Here is a 22,189-nt window from a genome sequence, read left to right as displayed (position 1 = left end):
ACTGCAGTCTCCTACAGTCTAAAGAAAAAAAGTCCTTGCTTGTCCAAACACTCCCTAGAAGTCAGACCCTTGAATCCTGGCAACATTCTTGTAAATTTCTTCTGCACTCTTTCCAGTTTTAATATAATCTTTCCTATAGCAAGGTCTATCAAGACCACAAGCAGTATAACTGTTGAAGGTGGTGGTTCACTTTTACAAAAACAATGTCGACATTAAATGCCCACATTCCTTGAATGAATTATAAATAAAGAGATACTTGCCTTTTCTACTAGTGGTATTAACTGCTGGTGCTCTGCCAATGTCTTCAAAAGTTCCATGATAAAGGGCAGATAATTGTGCTTTCTTCTGACATTTTCAATCTGAGACAAGACAAGACCCAATGAAGTGAGCTCATATACTGCAATATATACATCTAGAACATCCAGTGACACTCAATGCCTATTTTTAGATTGATTCGGTCACATAATGTTTCCTCTAACTTTTGTTTGTTGTACACAGCCATTTTGCTGCACTGCACAATCCTTTTACGATTGACGTACGGTAACCCATAAGTGTTTTATCTTGTGCAAAACCTGTTTCACGTACAGCAAATCCCTGATTGCTGCACAGCCCACTAAGTATGAAGATCATTACGCATGATCCTACTTAACATCCCGATCAACTTCACCACAACTGCAGAAAGCCGAGGCTGTTACATTAGTACTTTTCCAGCACCAGTCTTGCTGAACATAGAACGTTACAGCGCAGTATAGGCCCTTCAGCCCTCGATGTTGCGCCGACCTGTCATACCAATCTGAAGCCCATCTAACCTACACTATTCAATGTACGTCCATATGCTTGTCCAATGACGACTTAATTGTACTTAAAGTTGGCGAATCTACCACTATTGCAGGCAAAGCATTCCATAACCTTACTATTCTCTGAGTAAAGAAACTACCTCTGACATCTGTCCTATATCTATCACCCCTCAATTTAAAGCACCCTCGTGCTCGCTGTCACCATACTTGGATAAAGGCTCTCCCTGTCCACCCTATCTAACCCTCTGATTATCTTATATGCCTCTATTAAGTCACCTCTCAACCTTCTTCTCTCTAACAAAAACAGCCTCAAGTCCCTCAGCCTTTCCTCGTAAGACCTTCCCTCCATACCAGCCAACACCCTAGTAAATCTCCTCTGCAACCTTTCCAAAGCTTCCACCTCCTTCTTATAATGCAGTGACCAGAACTGAACACAATACTCCAAGTGCGGCCGCACCAGAGTTTTGTACAGCTGAAGTTCATGGTCATGTTAAACCAATAATATTTGCTTTGTAATAAATCTGAATGATATATACATTGTTTAGTACTTCCATGGCAAGCGTCTTTCCCACAATTATGTCCGGTTTTCCAACATTTTATGGTCTGATTTTACTTTCTTATTAACACAAGACAAATCATTCGAATAAGTGAGACTAAAATAACATGTAAAGAAGCTAGTTTTGATAAAACCCACCTTATAGCGTTTTAATTTCTGATTTTCCTCTTCAATCAGCATCTGATATTTAGCAACTTCTGACTGAATTGAGTTTATGACACTGTTACTCTGATCTGTATCCATGGGTTCTTCCTGCACAGGTAAAAAAAGTGTTTATTGAGAATATTTTCGGCATCCAATCTATTCTAAGGCATCAATTGCAGAACAATTTTTTAAATCAATAGTACTGAGTGTACAACTTTCAGCTAGGTACAAAGAAACTTGAAAGTAAAATAAAATCATGAAAACAAACAATAAAACAAGCAAATGGTTGCTACTCCACTCAGTTCTCACGAGCTTAAAACAGAATTCAGTTAACTCCTTTAAATTATTTTGTTGTATTCAAATAACCTAATAATGCAAATACTTTCAGAACTAAATTCTACTTTGGTCTATTATTTACTTCAAATTATTACATAATTCAGCAGCAGCCAGTATGTGGAAAAAGTGCCAGGAAAATCTACATAATCCCAGTTTTTACAGTTTTACAACAGCTGTAAGCTAAGAGGGCAGAGGGTTTTAATGCAAAATAACTTAAATGTTAACTTAAAAATCAGGGTCGAAGAAACATACAAAAGAGCGATACCGAAAAAGAAGGAAACTAAAAGACAGAAATAGACTTAGTAAAACAGTATTACTGCAGAGCAGCAAAATGCAAATTTAGTTCAAGAATAGTCACATTACAAATGGTTAATCCACTCCGAAGAAGGACAGGTCAAACATCTGTATAAATGGTAGGGGAAAGAGATGACCAGCCACAGCTGAAATTCAGAAAGTATATGATGTCACAATTAAAACAGGTGAAATAAGAAGAAAATCCACGGGCAGAAAGGAGGTAGAAATGTCCAACACAAGATAACATTAAAAAGCATCAATGGAAAGAAAACAATTATATAAAGAGATCTTAATGAGTCCCAAACACACAGCACAAAAATGACTACAATTTTGAAGAATAAAAGTTAACAAATCATTGAATTCAAAAGGATACAACTCTCAGCTTATGGCCATTTGGTAGTGATGTGACAAAAAGGAATTGAAAACAAGTGACCAGACACACTCTGGAGCACAGATGGTTTTAGCTGGGTTTGTGGACCAAATTATTCCAAATATGGAAAATGCATATTATTATGCCACATGATTCACCAGTTGCTGTGGCAACATTGGAAACTAAAGGACAACTAGAGGTTTTAAAATGAAAATGCTGAGAGGATGTCATGATTCAGCACTGCACAATTTAGAGCCATGAATTAGAAGTGAAATTTGTTGCTCTGTTTGGGATGTGAAGTTGGAGATTCTTTTAAAACTGGATTATAACCTCCCTCAGCATTCTCTCTGATTTTCCTCCTAATGAAACAATTTCACAGTGTGCCATTGACCAAAGTGAACACTGCACTAGTACAGTCAGCAATAGCTTCATCCTGAAGGACACTGAATTGACACATTTTCCTCAAGTTCACTACAAGCTCACATTATTCATTTAAAACTACAGGCAACCCATCAGTGTAGTTAGAGGAAGAAATTATTTGAAATCATGCAAAACATAGAAATTTCTGAATAAAAAAAGAGGAAGAACAAAAAAAAACAACATTGCAAACATCAATCAATAGGAAAGTGAGACTTTTGAGGGCAGAACTTTTGTGATGTTATCAGTATGTTAAATTGCTATAAGAAATCGAAGGAAAAATGTGAATTTGGAAGTGATAATGCTGAAAGTCATTGCAAATTTCAAGTAGCCTTTTCAGCAAAGCTAAAAGTTATCTTGGGGGGGGGAAGCTAACTGAGACATGAAAAAAATAGTAATGATAGTCAAATATATCTATCAAATTTGGAGACATTCACAGAAAACCTCAATGCAAAAGCTGGCATTCCAACAAGGTGGTCAACAAGTGGACAAAGCAATTGGAATCTGAGCTAATGAGGACCAAACTTTTACAAGAAACAGCTGAATAATTAATGATAACTAACCTGAAGATACAGTAAATCACGCAGTAGTTAAAATCATCTGACAGCTAAAGCATTGAGTGTTATGAATCTCTGCAGTCAGAAGGAACAAAATGGCTCAGAAATTGGGAGATTTGAGGGGTAGATACATCAAACTCCATAAATCACAAAAGACCTGGAGAAACAAGGAGCTGGTGAAGTAGATGTGATTTGTGATCCTATCTAGGCAGTAACACTACAGCTCTTAGGACATAGAGACCCAACTTCCACAAATACATAGACATTAGAGCTTTTCAATAAAGTTGAGAAGTGGCATCATGCACTCCAGGGAAGATGACCAAATTTAATGTCAGCTTCCCTGGAAATACCAGAGAGACAGAATGGAAGCCATTGGTTACATTTATATTTCTAATGTATTGAGACCCAAAGGGTAACCAAGATCGCATTGCATACATCCTACAGGGCAAATTTCATTTTGTCATACATTCCTGGGGAAATACAATTCTCATCTTCCACAATATGCTAAATTCTAGTGAAAGCTTGTATAAATAACCAGTTGGGCTGATTTTCACATGGAATTTCATTCTGCACTTCTATTGAAGGGACTGAAAACGTAACCAGGAAGAGGGATAACAATCCCAGAGCAACAACATACCCCAACAATTCATTTTTTTTCTCCCACTGGCTGACTCTGGTGAAATCGGTCTTCAGGAAAGCTACTCGTTAGCAGGCAAAGGGACTAATCAGAAGATCTACAATTTGTACTGTGTCCAGGATTAAATGGTGTCAGACAGAGCAGAAACTGAAGTATTGCATTTGGCCAATATCTCATTTTATTATTTCTGAAGGTCTGCAGTCAATGCATTTCTTCCAATCCTTCATTTAAACGACCATTCTTCATGTTTCAAGGCCAGGCCGTGAACAGAAATCATCACAGCAGAGTCCCATTCTGTCTTACACTGATGGTTAATTTTTCAGCAGAGGACATTTTGTCTGATTTTTTCCTCAGGCGAACGTGAGGACTGCAGATGCTGGAAATCAGAGTCAAGACCGTGATGCTGGAAAAGCACAGCAGGTCAGGCAGCATCCGAGGAGCAGGAGAATCGACGTTTCGTGCATAATTTCTGACGAAGGGCTTATGCCTGAAATGTCGATTCTCTGGCTCCATGGATACTGCTTGACCTGCGGTGCTTTTCCAGTACCACACACTCCGATTCTTCTCTCACTATTGCAAGTGTGTGGTGGTCAATTATGATATACCAGCTGCCACCTGAACTGAAACCAGTTCAAGCCCAAACAGGAACTGAACAAGGAACCAGCTGGTCTGTTTGACTCAGTTGCAGCTTTTTACCAACCAAGCCACAAAAAGGAGGACCCATATGAAAGAGGTTTATGCCAAACAGACTCAGATCCCTATAAACTAGATGTTATATAAGCTTGAGCTAAGGAAGTTACCTACAAAACAGTGTCATTGGTGTTGGAAATGCTGACAAGCAGCTGGAGAATGAATAGAAAACCCAAACCATGACCGACAGGTCTTGAGATCACTAAGAGACTTTCCAAACTCTGATAGATTGTAAACAAGTTTACTTTTTAAATTACAAGGAGGGAATACCAGATATCATCTTATATTGTCAGCATTCCTCATTTACCATGAACAAATGACAGCAAAGTACATGACAGAAATATTTGAAGTCAGTCAATGGGCAAATTGTAATGATATGCTTTCTATAATTTACAAGGCACTTCTAAACACCAAAAACAATAATGTGAGAATGATAGATTCAGATTTTTAGGGGAAATAGTTTGTTGAAATAGGCAGATATGTGGGATAAAATTTAATACAGAAAATATGAAGTGATAAATTTAGAAAGAAGAATGAGGAAAGACAATATGAACTAAACACTGCAATTTTAAAGACATAAGCAAGAGTGTAAAGTGACAAGGTAAGTTGATAAAGCTGCTCAAAATAACACATGACCCTTAGCTTTATAAATAAAGCCATGAAATACCAAAGCAAATAAGTCTGTAAACTTACATAAAATTAGCCTTGGCCAAAATAATGTATCCACTTCTTGGTCCCAAAAGCAAGTCAAGGCTTGAGAGAAGAGGCAGAGGTTTACCAGAATATCAGGAATGAGAAGCTCCTGCTGTCGAGAACCTAAGACAAATTTCAACTGTTGTTCCAGATCAGAGAGGATTGAAAACTAAATCAGTGGCTTTGGCTAGAGTAAATCAGGAGAAACTGTTGATACCAGTAAAGGGATCAATAACCAGAGGACATTAGTTGTTTTGCCATATAACATAAATTAGAGAAGAGAAGAAGGAAAATAGTTTTACATTTGTTGTCCTGACCAAGAATTCACTGAATGAAGGGCTCCTGGAAATAGAATCATTATGACCTCCAGATTGGATAACATGTGAAAATGTAAAAGAAATTGCAACGCTATGGGGAAAGTGCAGGGAATACAGATTAATTGGATATCTTTCAAACTTCAGTGGCCTCTTCGGTTAACAGTTCGATACTTAGCGTTATGCAACTGTATAAGTATTGAGCATATCGACCAAAGGCTTTATCAATGAATAATGTGTTTCTGGAGTAGCAGTAATAAATTAACACACAGAAGTGTGCTGCCAAACGTAAAGACAACAAAAGGAAATACAAATACAGGAACCAAAGTAACAACTGAAAGCCAAGGCAAAGATGCTTACAATTGGCTCCGTGAGAAAATCAGCAAAACATCAGAGATACTTAAGATATCAGAGAGATTAATGCAAAGCAGAGAGAAAGAGGAAAAGAAGGAAAACTTAAAACACAGAAATATATGGTATTCCTTTTAATTATTGCTTTTAAGATCCAAGCGAATAATTTCTCTGGAGTGCAAAAATCTGATACATCTAAAAGAAACTAGGCCTGCCCAGGATTGATGCCTCGTTACCTTTTGACATAATTAAATGCACACTTTCCAAACAGACCATATACTAGACCAAGGGGTATCAGCTCAGAGGGGAATAGTATCAACAGTTGCCCAGGCAACCCATTAGTCCAAAACAAGCCAGTGACTTGAGGATCACAGGATTCCAGATTTCCCAAACTCCAGAGAAGACCAAACGTAACCTGAAAGGCATCTCATGACCCTTCAGAATTCCCAAACTGATTATTCTGTGGGAACTGTGTGGGAATCTTACATTTCAGAGGGACAATTCCCTGCCCTTCAGTACATTCTGCAGATTTATAAATTAACTCATGGGAGATGAGTGTTTCGGGCTAGGTCAAAATTAATGACCCATCTCCAACTGTCCGTGAAGCTGGAGGTGAACTTCTTGAACTGCTGCAGAGCTTGGGGTGTAGATAGATGATTGTCAGGAAGGGAGCTCCAGGAGTTTGATCCATCAAGAGTGAAAGAGTGGTGCTGCAATTCCAATTCTCTATCATAAATGACTTGGAGAGGAATTTGCAGTTGATGTACCTGCTGCCTTTGTTCTTCTCTATCTCGCAAATGCATGAACTTTACCAGTGTCGAAGGAACCTTTTTGCTGCAGTGTATCTTGCAAATAATACATACTGCTGTCGCTAGGTGTCACTGGTGAAGGGAGTGAATGTTGAAAGTGGTGCATGTGGTGTCAAATTAAGTGATAAGGTTCTTGAGTGCAGTAGTTGCATTTCTTAAGAGGCTAGATACAGATGCCCAGCCATAAAAGTGGTGCTCTGTCACAAGATAAAAAAGGCACTGTGAATCGATCCGTGATTACCACTCATCAAAAGACTCCCCCACGGTCATTGCTAAATAGGTGATGCAACACATTGGGCAGAGGGTAGCTTCTCAGAACATAGGAATTGCACATCTGGATCATTCAGAATACCTGAACAGTGACCCAGGAAAATAAAGGAAGATTAAAACCTGCTTTAACTCCTGGGTAATTATACAACTGAATTCAGTCTCTTCAAGGACCTTACTGTCCAGACGTCATTCCCAACGCATGCCTTGCCAACATATCCACCTACCATCCTACACAGCTGACACGCCACCCACTCTCACAAACTGAAATGATATTGAAAGTCATAAAATTTTTCAGTGTTAGTAAACGAAGGCTTGACTGAATATGGCAGCTAATGCTGTAAAAAGAGATTGAGAACCACCCTGGCTTCCCCAACAATCCTGTATCGCAAAAGGCTGTGATGGAAGCATGCTCTGCAATTCTTAAGAGGCTAGATACAAAAGTTCCTGCCACAAATGTGGTGCGCTGTCACAAGGTTTAAAAAAAAGAGTCGTTGTAGAGTGCTGATCCGATCCGTGATTGCTGCTCATCAAAACACTCCCCCACTGTCATTCATAAGTAGGTAATGCAATACAATGGCCAGAGAGAAGCTTCTCAGAATATAGGAGTTGTGCATCTGGATCACTTAGAATTCTGGATATGGCTGACTCCACAGGAATTGCTGGGAAATTTAATTTTCTAAACAGCAATTTCCCTACATCTATTGGAGGAGTCATAGTATCATACAGTACAGAAACAGAACTCCAACCAGAACCCTATCAACAAATGTTGACTTGGATCCCATTTACCACCCGAGTAAAAGAATAGGAAATGACATCACCAACCCAAGGAAACCCAAACACAAACAAAAAGTGGGCCATACCACTAGTGCTTCATCGGAGGCTCCCTGATGATGTTACTTAGTATGGTGAACAAACCTTCCAGCTCAGCGAGCAAACTTACATTCAGAAACAGAACCTTTGGTCCAACCAGTCTGTGCCAAAATAATCCCAAACTAAACTAGCCTGCTCCTCATCCATATCTCTCCAAGCCTCCATCAATGTCACAGAATTTGAAGGGTTCTGATTCACTTAAGCTTAATAGTTACCCACGACATGTTACAGGATTAAAGACCTCCAATTCCTAGATAGCTTATAATCTGACCCCTCAACTCAGCATGACCATAACATCACTGTAAAGTACGCTCTGCATCCTCTAAAATGAGTCTCTGCCCTAACCGACCATCTACACACCTTCACCCTGCAGTTGCCCAGCCACTCTGCCAGACTGACCTCCCTTAAATGCAACACAACCTTGGCCTGACTCTGGACTTACACATTCCCCCCCTCAGCCAGACCCAATATCTACTTCAAACTGACCTAACTGGCACTGTGCTGGAAGGGACACCTCCCTGCCTTACCAATTGACTTAGCCCAGACCAAACAACAACCCTTACCTCTTTGGAAATTGCCTGGCCTGAACATATGCCACATACCCTGACTACCTCGTGCCATCTGTCAGACCCTACACCCACCTGGGGCATTATCCCATTCTCCTGGGCACTCAAGAAACTGAATGGCTGACTGGTGCTCCCAAGTTCTACATTCCAAGTGAAAGGAGGCTGATGTGATGTCAAAAATATAGTTCAATATTGTTCCAACTTTCAGATTTTAAATTGTTGCAATTTTGAATTGCCTTACAGCGTGACAATTTTCGCTGTGAATATTTTCCCCACAAGAAATGGCTGAATATTATAATGTCTAGACTTTAGCTAGCCCAACAAACATTTGATACAGGTCAAGTAGGAGATCAAAACTGGGACACATTAGCTTTTTGGCAGCTACTAAACTAACTTTATATTGTGATCAGGAGACATTGTAAATGATAATATACATCAATGAATTATAACAATGCAATACCATGTGTAGATTTTAGATGCTGCATGAACTGCTGAATATATGAAGCATTTTTATTTATTTATACATAACAAAAGTCAGCACCAAGAATAATGCTGGTGAACGTATACAAAGTCTAGTTAGAAACATCATATTTGTACATCTCTCCAGTGGAATTGTTATCCACAATAACAGAAGATATCTTGTTGGTGATATGTAAAGAGTCCTAAGCACACATACAATACGACATAGTAATATGCTATTCACAGGAAATACATACTATGCAGAAGAATACAGAGAGATTTAATGGGCAAGAGATGAAATATAAATAGCAAAAATTGATTTCTGCAAGTCTTGCAATGAAGCAAGATGTAGCACAAAATTTGGCCTGCAAAGTTCTGATGGTTTAATTAAAAGTTTAGTGATACAAATAAAAACACAGACATTGCTATCTATGGAAAGCACTAATCTCAGACACAGCCAAACTCATGTGTAGCAACTAAACAGTCGGGCATGAAACCGGTTTACAGCTATACATCCCTTAAAGTGCGACAGCGAGACATAAAAGTGCGCTTCAAACATTATTCAGCCTAAAGTTTGTATAAGAGCTGTACATGAAGTTAATTCACAAAATAAACTGCAAAACCATAATGCTCACTGCATGTATGATTACTATGCATTTACAAAACTTAAACAATTAAATTCACAATATGAAAGCCCTAGAAATCAAACAGCAGTAGATATACATTGATTGGCTTTGCATCGTTAAATAAATCTCACCTCTGACAGCTGTCTCTGTAGGTCTTTAATCTTTCTTTCATATATCATCTTCCTGTCTGACACGATTGCCATAAGGTTAAATCTTATCTCTCCCTCACTGTACCTAGAGCAAAACAAAAAGGCAGGTTTGTAGCAAGGCAGATAAAACCAGTAATAAAATTTAGACAACCAAATAAAACAATTAGATTTGAACTATTTTCAACATGGTACGCCGAGTGTATTTAACTCTCGTCTTAATTTAAAATCCTTGGGTTATCCCAAAGTGCTTCGTTACCAATAAATTAACTTTAAAGTAAATATGGAATCTTGTATGCACACAAGGCCCCAAAAATTAAAATGATATGAACAATGAATTGATTTAATTGAAGATGCTCCCAAAGACCTCTGCTCTGTTGTGAAAAATGCCAATGGAATATTTACAGCTAACTGAAAGCACATATCTCAATTAGTTCAGTCATACAGCATGGAACCAACTAGTCCATGCCAAACATAATCCCAAACTAAACTAGTCCCACCTGCCCACTCTTGGCCCATATCCCTCTAAATCTTTCCTATTTATCTACTTATCCATATGTATTTTAGACATTGCAACTGTATCCATATTATAATGTCTTATTATGTTTCATCCAAACTAAAAGGTCTTCAGCAATGCAGCAATAGTTCAGCATGCTGCTGGTGCAGTGTACATACTGAACTTAAGTTGTGGTGAAATCAGAGAGTACACAGCTCATATCACATGTGAAAAATTGTTTTAAGTAGGAAGCAATCACAACAAAGTTGTTTAGTACATCAAGTCTATTCTAACCACTGTGCGTACAATTACGCATTGCAATGACTCAAGGTGAAAATAAAACACTCACTCAGTTTCTGTACTTAAGAAAATAAGAATGAGTTATGAACAAATTGGTTAACTACTGGCAACCAGGAAATAAGGATACCTAACTTATAATCGTTCAATTTAATTTCTGTCCCTTCTTAAACATTCCCCCTTCACACAGTCAGAAATGGAATCAAGAGAATGCAGAGAAGTAAACTTTGAATTTTTAAAAAGAGTTAGCACTACAGAAGAGGAAGTTAGAGAGGTCTCATAGAAGATAAAGGTGGATAAATCTCTGGAACCTGATCTAACATATCCCAGACATTTTCGAAAGTAAGGGAGGAAATTGCAAGACCCCTTGTAGAAATACTTGCATCATCTATAACTACAGGTGAGGTACTGGATGACTGGGGGGTGACTAATTTGTACCTTTGTTTAAGAAAGATTTTAAGGAGAAACCAGGGAACTATAGACTTGTGAGTCTGACTTTGGCTGTAGGTAAATTGTTGGAGATAATTACAAAAGATAGGATTTATGGACATTTAGAGAGGCAAAAATCGATTTGGGATAGTCAGCATTGTTTTGTGCGAAAAAAATCGTATCTCACAAACTTGATTGAGTTTTTTTGATGAAGTTACCAAGAAGATTGATGATGGTAGAGCAGTAGACATTGCTTATTTGGATTTTAGTAAAGCCTTTGACAAGGCTTCACATGATAAGTAGTTAGTAAAGTTAAATCACATGGGATTCAGGGTGAGCTTACCAGTTGGATACATAATTGACTTAATGTCAGGAGACAGACAGTAATGGTGGAGGGGTGTTTTTCGGACAGGAGGCCTTTCACCAGTGTTCCAAAGGGATTGGTTCTGGGTCCTCTTTTGTCTGTCATTTATATAAATGATTTGGATGAGAATATAGCAGGCATGATTAGTAAGTTTGCGGACAACATTAAAATTGCTGGCATAGTAGACTGTGAAGAATGTTTTCTAACATTACAAGGGGTCTTGATCAAATGTGTCAATGGTCTGAAAACTGGCAGATGGCATTCATTTGGGATAAATGTGAGGTATTGCATTTTGGTACAAATACGGGTAGGGCTTATACAATTAATGGTACAGCCTTGGGTCATGTTGTGAAAGAGGGACCTTGGGTGCAGGTATACAATTCTTTGAAGATTGAGAGGTATATATACAGGGTAGTTAAAAAGGCATTTGGCAAGCTTGCCTTCATTGCTCAGTCCTTTGGCTTTATGGGCTGGGAAGTCGTGTTGAGCTTGTTCAGGACATTGATGAGACCTCTTCTGGAATACTGTCTCCAGTTCTGGTTGTCCAGTTATCGGAAGGATATTATTAAGCTGGAGGGTTCAGAAGAAATTTTCCAGAATGTTACCAGGTAAGGAAGGTTTGAGTTATAAAGAAAGGATGGAGGGACTGGCATTTTTCCACTGGAGCTTAGGAGGTTGACAGGCAACCTGATAGAAGCTAATAAGATAACGAAAGGTTTAAATAATTCGAGATGGCTGTCTTTTCTCAAGGAAATTAAGTCTAGAGAATGCACAGATGTAAATTTTGATATGTTAAAGGTGAGAGGAGAGAAGTTTAAGAAAGACACGAGGGGCAAATTCTTTACATTGAAGGTGGTTCACATGTGGAATTAACCTCCTGAGGAAACAGTGGATGTGGGTACAATGATAGCATTTAAAAGACATTTGCATAAGTATGTGACGAGGAAAGATAAGGAGGGATATGGGCCAGGAGTGAGCAGGTGGGACTCATTTAGTTTGGGATTATGTTTGGCATGAACTGGTTGGACTGAAGGGTCTGATTCAATGCTGTATGACTCTAAGACACGAATACAAAGGATAAAAAAAATCAAAGGAAACTGTTCAATCGCACCAGCCCAGACCACAGGCACTGATGAGTTATTTCTTTAGTTTCTTTCAAATTCTTTTAGTTATGTGACACAAGGTTGTTTGCACACCAATGTTTGCTTTCATTTGCTATCTAGAATTCATCTTCCAAGTCTTGTTAGAGGCATTTTATTCCTCCTTCAATAGAGGAGGGAAAGGTGAGTGGAAGAGAGCCAGCTGCTACTGGAGATTATCTAACAATGACCACAAGACAGATTTTTTAATGCCTTCTCTTTGTAGTCTAGGTAGCATGGCCATAAGGCACAAAAGCAAAAGTAGGCTATTCATCCCACTGTCTCTGCTCCACTATGCTATGAGATCACAACTGATCAGATAATTCTCAATCCCGCTTTCCTGTTTTCTTCCCATAACCCGGAATTCAATTACTGATGAAACATCTATCTACCTATCTCAGTCCTGCATGTACTTAATGACACAGCTCAATAGCCCATGAACTCTCAACATTCTGAAAGACAAAATCCTCTTCATCTCTGTCTTAAACTGGCAAATCCTTAATTTGAGATTATGTTCTCTGATCCTAGGCTCTCCCCCAAATCTACGACAACCTCTCCAAGCTTACTGTGTCAAGCGCCTAAGAACTTTTTATATTTCAGTAAAGTCTTCTCTCATTACTCCAAATTCCAATGAGTACAAGCCCAACTTACTGAACCTTTGCCCATAAGAAAATCTCTCCATACTGTGGATTAACTCTGTGAACCTCTCTGGATTACCTCCAAAAATTGCGTATCTGTCCCCTGGATAAGGGCATCAAAACTTCACAGTATTCCAGGTCTGATCTGATTAATGTCATACACAGCTTTAGTAAGACCTCCTTATTTTTATGTACCCAATTCCCTTTGAAATAAAAGGCCAACAGGGCATTTGCCTTCCCTATGACCTGTTGCATTCGGGTGCCAGCTTTGTGAGTCAAGCAAAAGGACCCAAAAAATTCCTGTGCTGCAGATTTATGCAGCCTCTCCCAATTCGAATAACATTCAGCTCCTCCAGTCTTCCTGCCAAAGTGCACAAATTTTCCACATTATATTCCATCTAGAAGCTTTTTGTATATTCACTTCAGCTGCCTATATCCCTTACAATATCCTCGCTAGTTGCCAACCCATCTATTTTTGTGCCATCCACAAACTTGGTAATAGTACTTCCACTCCTGTTATTCATTATTCATGTATCAAAAAATAACTGTGGCCCTAGTATCCTTGTGACACTCCAATTTTCACAGGTTCCTATCTTGAAAATATCCTCTTTCATCCCAACATTGTCTTCTATTGTTAGCCAATCCAGTTGCTACCCATGCTAATATACTATCCCAACACTAACCTTATTAAATAGCCTATGTAAAATACCTTACCATACGCCTTTGGAAACCCAAATATATTACTGACCTCTTTAAAAGGACTGGAATGTGCGTTAGGCATGACTTCTCCATCATGAAGCCATGCTCAATCAGCTTGAATGTATTATGGATTTCTCTAACATCCTATATAATACACTGACTTTTTCACAAAGACAGCTCGTAAGCTAACTGGCCTTTGGTCATTTGGTTTTTGGCTCCTTCCTTTTTTGAAATAAACATGTGATATTGTTAGTTTTCCAATCCTCTGGGACTCTTCCAGAACCTAAGGATTCTGGGATAATTAGTACCTGTGCAAACACCATCTCCACAGCTACTTCCTTTAAAATCCTAGGACGCAAACCCTCAGTATAGCAGGCTTATTAGCCTTTAGTCCCATTAGTTTCCCTAGTACTTTTTTTCCTAGAGATGGTTATTGTGTTTATAGCTCCTCCTATCCAGTCCCTTCATTGTTTGGAATTTTGAAATGTTATTATCCTCAACTACAAAATTGGTGCAAAGTATTCTGCCATTTCATACCTCCCCATTATTCATCTGCTTCTCTGATCTCTGCTGCACTGCCCCCACATGATCCGTAGTCTCCTGGTAAGGAGCCAAAGACATTATTGCTAAAGCAGCCTTCCCTTAATTTTGAATCTTTTGCATTTGAGGTGTTTGTTTTACCTCTCATTTTCCAAGAAAAATGCAACACTATATATAATACAATGTTCTCCACGAAGCACAATTTTTAAAGCTGCACCTCTCTTTACACACTCTTCTTTAAAACAATACCACCCTTTAGTCCACAGTCCAAAATATAGGAAACAAAAAGATGTGGTCTTTACAGTGTCACGAGTTTGTCATCAGTGCCACCGATGGAACCTTTGGGGAAAAAAAATCCAATTCCATTTCTCTTTGGAAAAATTAAATCAAGCAGTATCAATGTTAATATAACTACCTGCTGCCTTAATTCTCTTCTGAGCTTGCTCAAGATTGGTGAATGTCATACCTGTTCACCTTTAATTATATCACTTACCCAAATAGATTGCTATAAACGTACCAATACCGATCACCTGTATCTGTACCAAGATGCCCCTATTTTCTTTCCACAGGTAACTATCAATTTAGAAATTGGATCAGTTTTTCATAACCTTGTACTTAGAATTGGAATCACTATTTTCACTATACATTGTGAATGCTTTCTAACATATTATTCATTAAACCATTCATCCACCAAAATCAAGGTAAGGGACTGCTCTCTCATGAGAGAAAGAGAGCAAGATGCACTGGTGGTGGTTTAACCCGAGATTCACAACACCTCAGTCAAGGGGAGCGGTTGAAAGATACTGCAGGAATGCACACGCAATACTGCAGAAATGAATGTGTTAAAGAGATAAAGTTTCAGTATTATCGTGCTTTATTTCAAATCCCATCAGTTGTAATAAGACATATCACATTGATCAAACATTCTCATGGTAATAATCTCAATCCTTTGCCTCTTTGTCAATGGAAGCTTCTCACTTTACTAACACAAATTCAAGATGCATTGTTCTGACTACTTTGCCCATATTCCATGAGATATCTATCTGTATAATTGATCTCCTTCTGCCAGACATTGAATGATGTTCTTATTATTTAGTTGTCCACATTGCTTAATGTAATAAACAAATTTATTGTTCTGCTTTCTATCATTCACACTTTTTCTTAAAACGTCAGTGGATATTTTCCATTAACTGCCACACTGCATTGTTGCTAAACAAATTTTGAACATATCGACAGTTCATCATCTAGTTAGTCACCTAGTTTATCACTTAGCTTTATATACGAAATGTTGTTCAACACACTTTCAAAATCCAAGTGGACTACATTTAAAGAATCAATCAAGTCCATGAATAAAAGGAATATGGAATATAAAATAAAGTTATTTTTGTTTTGACTTCTCTTCCCCATTATCCTGAATGGGACACCTCTTGCTAGCTCAATTAATAGGTCACAAAAGCCCTTCAGTTTTTCTTTCAAGTGACCCTTCTTCATATGTTGGATGGTATCAGGTCACAAGAGGCAGCAATGCCAGGTCAGATCTTGTTTATGCCCAATGTCCACATGTACAATCTTTTTACCTAGAAAATGGTTAATAAGCAAGGGGGTGGAGCCATAGCTACTTTTCTTGTTATTAGTCCAGGGTGCTGAAGCTTATTTTTGTATATCATCACTCCCTAGTCAGATAATATAAAATATGTCTTGAAAAAAGTACTCAATTGAGGCAAATGCGGAGGATCTAAATTTCCCCATCATATTCAATTGTGTTTTCAATATTTTCTTCTTTTCTTTGTTATATTCAATTTGGAACTACTTTTGGCATTCTATACTTCAGACAATTCATGTGTAGACAACATTCAAGAACAATTTTGTCTTAGACTGTGAAAGAACCAGTGCACTACAGTACACTTAAAAGATATTAACACACTGAGTGAAAAGGAAGACTTACTTTTGTATTCGCTTCTCTATGACTGGTCGCACTGCACTGACCCAGTCATCTTGATTGCAGGCCCCTAAGAAAAGGAAAGCACATGTCAATATAGAAATGATATCGTGCCAAGGTCACTTATAAATAAAGCCTTTTCTGAAAACTCATGCTTCTCACAGAGTTATTCTCTATAAGTAGAGATTAGTTTACAACAATAACAACACTCCACAATAGGAGAACATAACCACAGAATCAAAAAAGAAATTTACTACACAGGAGTATATTCAGCCAAACGTGTTCACACCAGTCAATAAGTGGCCATTCAGCCTAATCCCATCTTCCAGTTCTTGGTCCATAACCCTAATAAGGCTATGGCATCTTCAATACATATCCAAATTAATTTTAAACGTTGAGGGTTTCTGCTTCCATTATCCTTTCAAGTTGTGAATTCCAAATCCACATCACCCTCTGGGTGAAAAGATTTCTCCTTTTATTCCCCTCTTAACTTCCTACTACTTACACTACATCCATAGATCCTCATTACAGAACCGTCAACCAAAAGGAATAGGGCCTACCTATCTGCACTCTCTGGATCTCATATCACTTCTTTACATCTCCCCTCAACTTCCTCTATTCCCAAGAAAATAATTTTAGTTTGCCCAGTCTTCCTTCACAATTAAAATACTCCAAACAAAGCGACATCCTCATAAATCTCCTCGGTACCTTTTCTAGTCTCTTAATACCCACTAGAAAAGGCTAATCTAGATGTAAACATCCTGCACGATAATAGACAAATTGTGTACAATGTAAAAGCTCGTGTTTAGAAAACATGGCTTTCAACTTATCACAAGCTTATAAAATGGGAAATTCGTTAGTACATAACTTCAAACTGTTGCATTCAAAATGCCAAACACAAGTAGGAGAAAAATGTTGTTGTTTGACAGGTGACTTCACATAATTTTTGAACCAAGCACCAAGTGAAGGAGCTCTCCCATTTTAATAGACACTGAAATTTCTTATTGACAAAATTTCAACAAGCATTTTAGTAAGATCAGACAAACTTAACATGAGGAATAGTATTTGACAAATGTGTTAATTCTTTGAGAATTTAATTTCTTGAGCAGATTTCCAAAAAACATTTATTAAGATGCCACACAAACAGTTAATGTAGAAAATTTGGAATTGGGGTGATGCATTAGCATGAATAGAAGATTGATTAATGGACAAGAAGCAGAGGGTTACGATACTTTCTACGGTCAGGGCACTTGAAGATTGAAAGGTTGTGACTAGCGGAGTGCTGCAAAGACTAGTGCTGGGGCTTCATCTATTTACAACACACATCAATGACTTTGATGAAGCAATCATGTTTATTAGCTAAGCCTGCTGACAGTATGAAGCTAAGTCGAAATGCAAGTTGTGAGGAGGACACAAAGAGACTATGAAGAGATATAGGCTAATTGGATAGCAACACTGAAAGGAGCTAGCCAGTTATTTCAGTAACAGGAGCCCAAAACCACAGAGAGAAAAAAATACAGATGTGGAATTTTACAGTCAATACAATAAAGAAGGAAACAGAACAATCTCAGAAAGATTATTAGGTTGTGAAGTATCTTCTGTATTTCATGGAGAACAGTTGTACAGTCAGGAGAAAGTGTTAACATCAAATCATTCTGTAATTCATAAAATAGTTCCTGTAAAAAATTAAAATTTGCAACAAACATTTATCACAGTAGTCGCTTTTCTAAGATGGCATAAACAGAATGCAATATGGGCTACCTCTTTATCATGATCAAATGCTAAGCAGCACATGTGTAACTTCAGTCCAATTGTATCATACAAATCACATTCCAAATGCATCTTTGATAAATCTTGGATTACTGATTGATTCAGTAATGCTCATCAGTACAGCTGAATCCAGATAAATTCAAACGTTTATTCCATTCCCTCAACCAAATTACTGTATTTTTAAAATTCATCTGAGCAAACTACTTGGTTCGTAATTTAAAAAAAAAGTCAAGGGAAACAAGTTTAATCAACTTTGCAAGGCTTCTCAATCAGACTGCGATTAAGGGGCTGAAGTTAAAGTAGGGGCAGTGAAGGAATAGTAAAAGGATTGAAGCTGAATTTGCTCATTGCTATGCACTGGCCATTCATCAGTGATAGGCACTATCTGAATAATTGAGCTTGGTCAGATTGTGATCAAGGCCACAACTTTGGCTTTCTTATGCTCAAAGTGCAAACAGAAAAAGAGGTAATACTGCACAACTCAAAACTGCTATCAAGTAATTCGGTTGGGAAGTCTATACAGCAGAATTGAGCTCAACGGAGATTCCATCAGATGGAAATTCACTGCACCGTTCCAGAGATGATAACACAATCTGGGCTGACTGGTGCAGTACTGCTGGAGCACCTTTGCTAGATATGGTGTCTCAGATGAGATGTTAGATTACGGTCTGTATCTGCTCAGGTGGACAGAAAGGATCATATAGCACAATCTGCAGAAGGAATAATGCATTATTCTGATGTTTTGGGTGACATTCATCCCACAACTAACACCCGTATACCAGATCACCTGGTCTGTTAAACATATTACTGTCTGTAAAATGTTGCTAACTGCTGACCGAACCGTGACTACGCTTTAAAAATATAGTCAACTTATAATTAACATTCAATTATAAAAGGCAATACAGAAAGCCACATCCTTTCTTTTTTAAGTTGTTAAGTGAAGAATGATTAACACAGCCACCAAGTAACATCCCAACAAATATCACCATCTTCAGCTGGGAAGGAAGGAGAATGTAGAATTAAACAAAATAGGTTGATTTCTTTGAAAAGCTTAATTTATTGCAGTAGCAATCTTAATTATACACAAGGAAAGTGAAATATATACGCACAATCTTTTTAAGAAGTGGTTCTTATTGCCTGTAAAAAGCTAATTAACCCCAGTCCTATTTAGCTTCAATTGAGCTACTAAATGTATAAACAGACAAATGTGTAAGTAGCTCATGCTAAATATCAAAATCATCTTTACCCAAGTCAATCGGTCCTTCTCTTAATCCATCTAATTCATATAATCTTCCATGGACGGGAAAGTAACTGACAAAATGGAATGCATCTTCTTCCTTTCCTGCAGTCTTAGCATCAAACTCAAACATCTGCTGCCTGGTAAGGAAAGTGGCAGATTAAGTTACGAACAACTTTGGGAAAAGGTGACAAGGAAACAAGACACATGGTGTAGGCTTCCTCATACCTGGCAAAACCATTGTGAACTTGTCGAATGACTTCTGAGTTGCTCAGTGCCAAGCCTTTCATCTGTTTTAATGAAAAAAGACAAGCAGTAGAAAGAGTGCTTTATTGCTACATAATAAAAAAGTGAAGATTAAACGTTTGTTTCATGTGACTGCTCTGGGGTGGGAATTATACATGGAGTGATGCAGTCTGAAGTCCACTCAGAATATGTTTTTAAAATGTAACATCAGCAATCCAAAACAAGGTCAAGCAGAATAAAAATGGAGTAAGTTGTGACTTAGAGTCATTGAGATGTACAGCAAGGAAATAGATCCTTCAGTCCAACTCTTCCATGCTGGCCAGATATCCTAATATACCAAATTAATTTAGTCCCATTTGCCAGCACTTGGCCCATATCCCTCTATAACTCTTCCTATTCATAGATGCATCCAGACATTTTTTTAAATGTTGCAATTGTGCCAGCCTCTACCACTTCCTCTGGTTGTTCATTCCACACACGCACCACCCTCTGCATGAAGAGGTTGCCCCTTAGGTTTTTAAGCTTTTTAAAAAATACTGATTACATTTTATATTATTTTCTTCCTCTCATCCCTTTCAGGTCGACATGTGCCACAGAGAAGTTTGCAGCTAAAGCCAGTAGAACTGTGATATCAATGTCACTGCCAGGACTGAACGTCACAAGATATAAATGAATACTTTAAGTGACAGTCAATTCATATCATCCTTTCTCCCTTCGTAGGGAAAGTATGGTCTGCACTCAGCTGGTGTTTCAACAAAGGAGGGAACTTGCTAACTGGGAACTACAACAGCAAAGTGACAGCCATTGGCTCCAAAATGCGTACATAACTTCCTAAAGATCTCCAACAAGCCATTTCATCTCAAGACCCAGACAAGCTCAATTTGAAAATACTAAAGACTCTTCTTATCAAGTCAATGCAAGCTACATTTAAAATAAAATAAAACTGTATCTTGTCAATTGCCGCATATCAACTTAGATTATCTTTACCAAAAGTTTCACATCTAAAAGAAACAAAAAGCTTTTTTAAAAAAATTTGAAGCTTGGTAATATTGAACATATAACTCCAGAGAAAATGCATATTATCATAGAAAAATAGTTTATACATAAGGAAACTGTTCAGTTCTACTTACAGCAGCATCAAAGCTTTGTGAAAATTCTTTAAATTCTCCAAGAGTTTCTCCTAGTTCTATATCTGGATGGATACAATTCAGCAACACACTAATAATGGCTTGTGTGGCACAGGCGTTATTTATAACCTTAAGAAGAAAAGTAATCATAGAACAGTCAAAGAAGGGAGATATTTGACCTAAACTTGCACTAAGATTACATTTTTAATAAGTCACTTAGTAAATGCAGCACCCTCAGGATGAGAAGAGGGAGAGAAAACAAAGTCAGCCAAATTTGACCATCTTGATTATCAAGGGACTTATGATGTATACAAAGCACGTAAATAGGTTATAGGCTGTAACAGGGTTAGGTCAGCATTAATGCTCCACATGAGGCTCATTTCTACCCTTCTACATTTAAACAAATCAACATGTTATTTTACTTTTAATCTCAGTCTGGCTTCCTCTTAAGACAACGATAATTTCCTCACCCTGTGACATTTAATTCCACTTTCTGGGTCAAGAAGTTTCTCCTGAATTCATTATTACAGTTGTTAGACACCATTGTGAACCCTAGATCAAGTTTGGCCGGAAAGTAAAAGCATCTTCTGTGTTTACCTATTGTGCTCTTTCACAGCCTTAAAGATGTTTGCTGGGAAGTATACGTCTGGAGAAAAACAGTCAAATTACCTAATGCTTGAGTTCTTGTAAGTAGTATGCCTATGCAGACAAGGCAGAAGTTCAAATACATGATTCACTTATTAGGATTCATCTGAACTTATGCATAAGTTAAATATACATCCTAATTTACTAAATAATTTGGTACTGTTCAAAACTTAAAGTGAACATTAACTTTAAATGTCAAAAGGAAAGATTCCATAACTCATTAAAGTTTGGACATTCTGCTTAATACAACAGCAAAGTTTTACCACCATGTAATTTCAACTCAAGCACAAAGCCTGTGTCATTAATTAGATCCCAATTCTACAAAATTTGTGCAATATCGACAAAAAGACAAAAAATAATCAAGAGCAATAACAAAGTCTCTTGATACGACAGAACTCTAATACCACTGCAAGAGAATGATGTGCTTTTGGTCTTATACGCATCAGGACAAACACGAAGATGGCTTCTCAGCTTCTTCTTCATAGCAATGCTCAGCCAATTACAGTTAACGTGCCAACCGATTAGCATTCCTTTCCTCCTGTATTATGAATTATTGTGATCATTTGAAATTAGTATTCTCATGTTTGTTCAGATGACTACAAGATGAAAAACCTTTGGCAATGTGCCTTGTTTCCAGCAACATCCATAAGACATTACCTTAAATTATGTATAACTACAAAAGAGCTACATTTCAAGCTTTAATTCTATATCAAAATACAGT

The 22,189-nt window shown here is 37.8% G+C and overlaps 1 protein-coding gene across 3 annotated transcripts in view; it reads right to left on the bottom strand.

Annotated features, from left to right (window-relative positions):
- The window catches only part of uchl5 (ubiquitin carboxyl-terminal hydrolase L5), a 39,678-nt gene that overhangs the window by 2,221 nt on the left and 15,268 nt on the right, over positions 1-22,189 (bottom strand). For 2 of the 3 annotated variants that reach the window (XM_072573912.1, XM_072573913.1), the window contains exons 4-10: positions 20,827-20,952; positions 19,679-19,740; positions 19,460-19,590; positions 16,450-16,513; positions 9,888-9,990; positions 1,492-1,605; positions 261-359 (exon numbers count right to left, since the gene is read on the bottom strand). In XM_072573912.1, coding sequence (XP_072430013.1) covers positions 261-359; positions 1,492-1,605; positions 9,888-9,990; positions 16,450-16,513; positions 19,460-19,590; positions 19,679-19,740; positions 20,827-20,952 — 699 coding nt within the window. The remainder of the gene's footprint in view (positions 1-260; positions 360-1,491; positions 1,606-9,887; positions 9,991-16,449; positions 16,514-19,459; positions 19,591-19,678; positions 19,741-20,826; positions 20,953-22,189) is intronic. The other variant, XM_072573914.1, reaches the window with a different exon arrangement.

This window comes from Chiloscyllium punctatum, chromosome 7 (genome assembly GCF_047496795.1).
Source record: "Chiloscyllium punctatum isolate Juve2018m chromosome 7, sChiPun1.3, whole genome shotgun sequence".
Taxonomy (NCBI): domain Eukaryota; kingdom Metazoa; phylum Chordata; class Chondrichthyes; order Orectolobiformes; family Hemiscylliidae; genus Chiloscyllium; species Chiloscyllium punctatum.
This window is presented reverse-complemented; position numbering and strand designations above follow the sequence as displayed.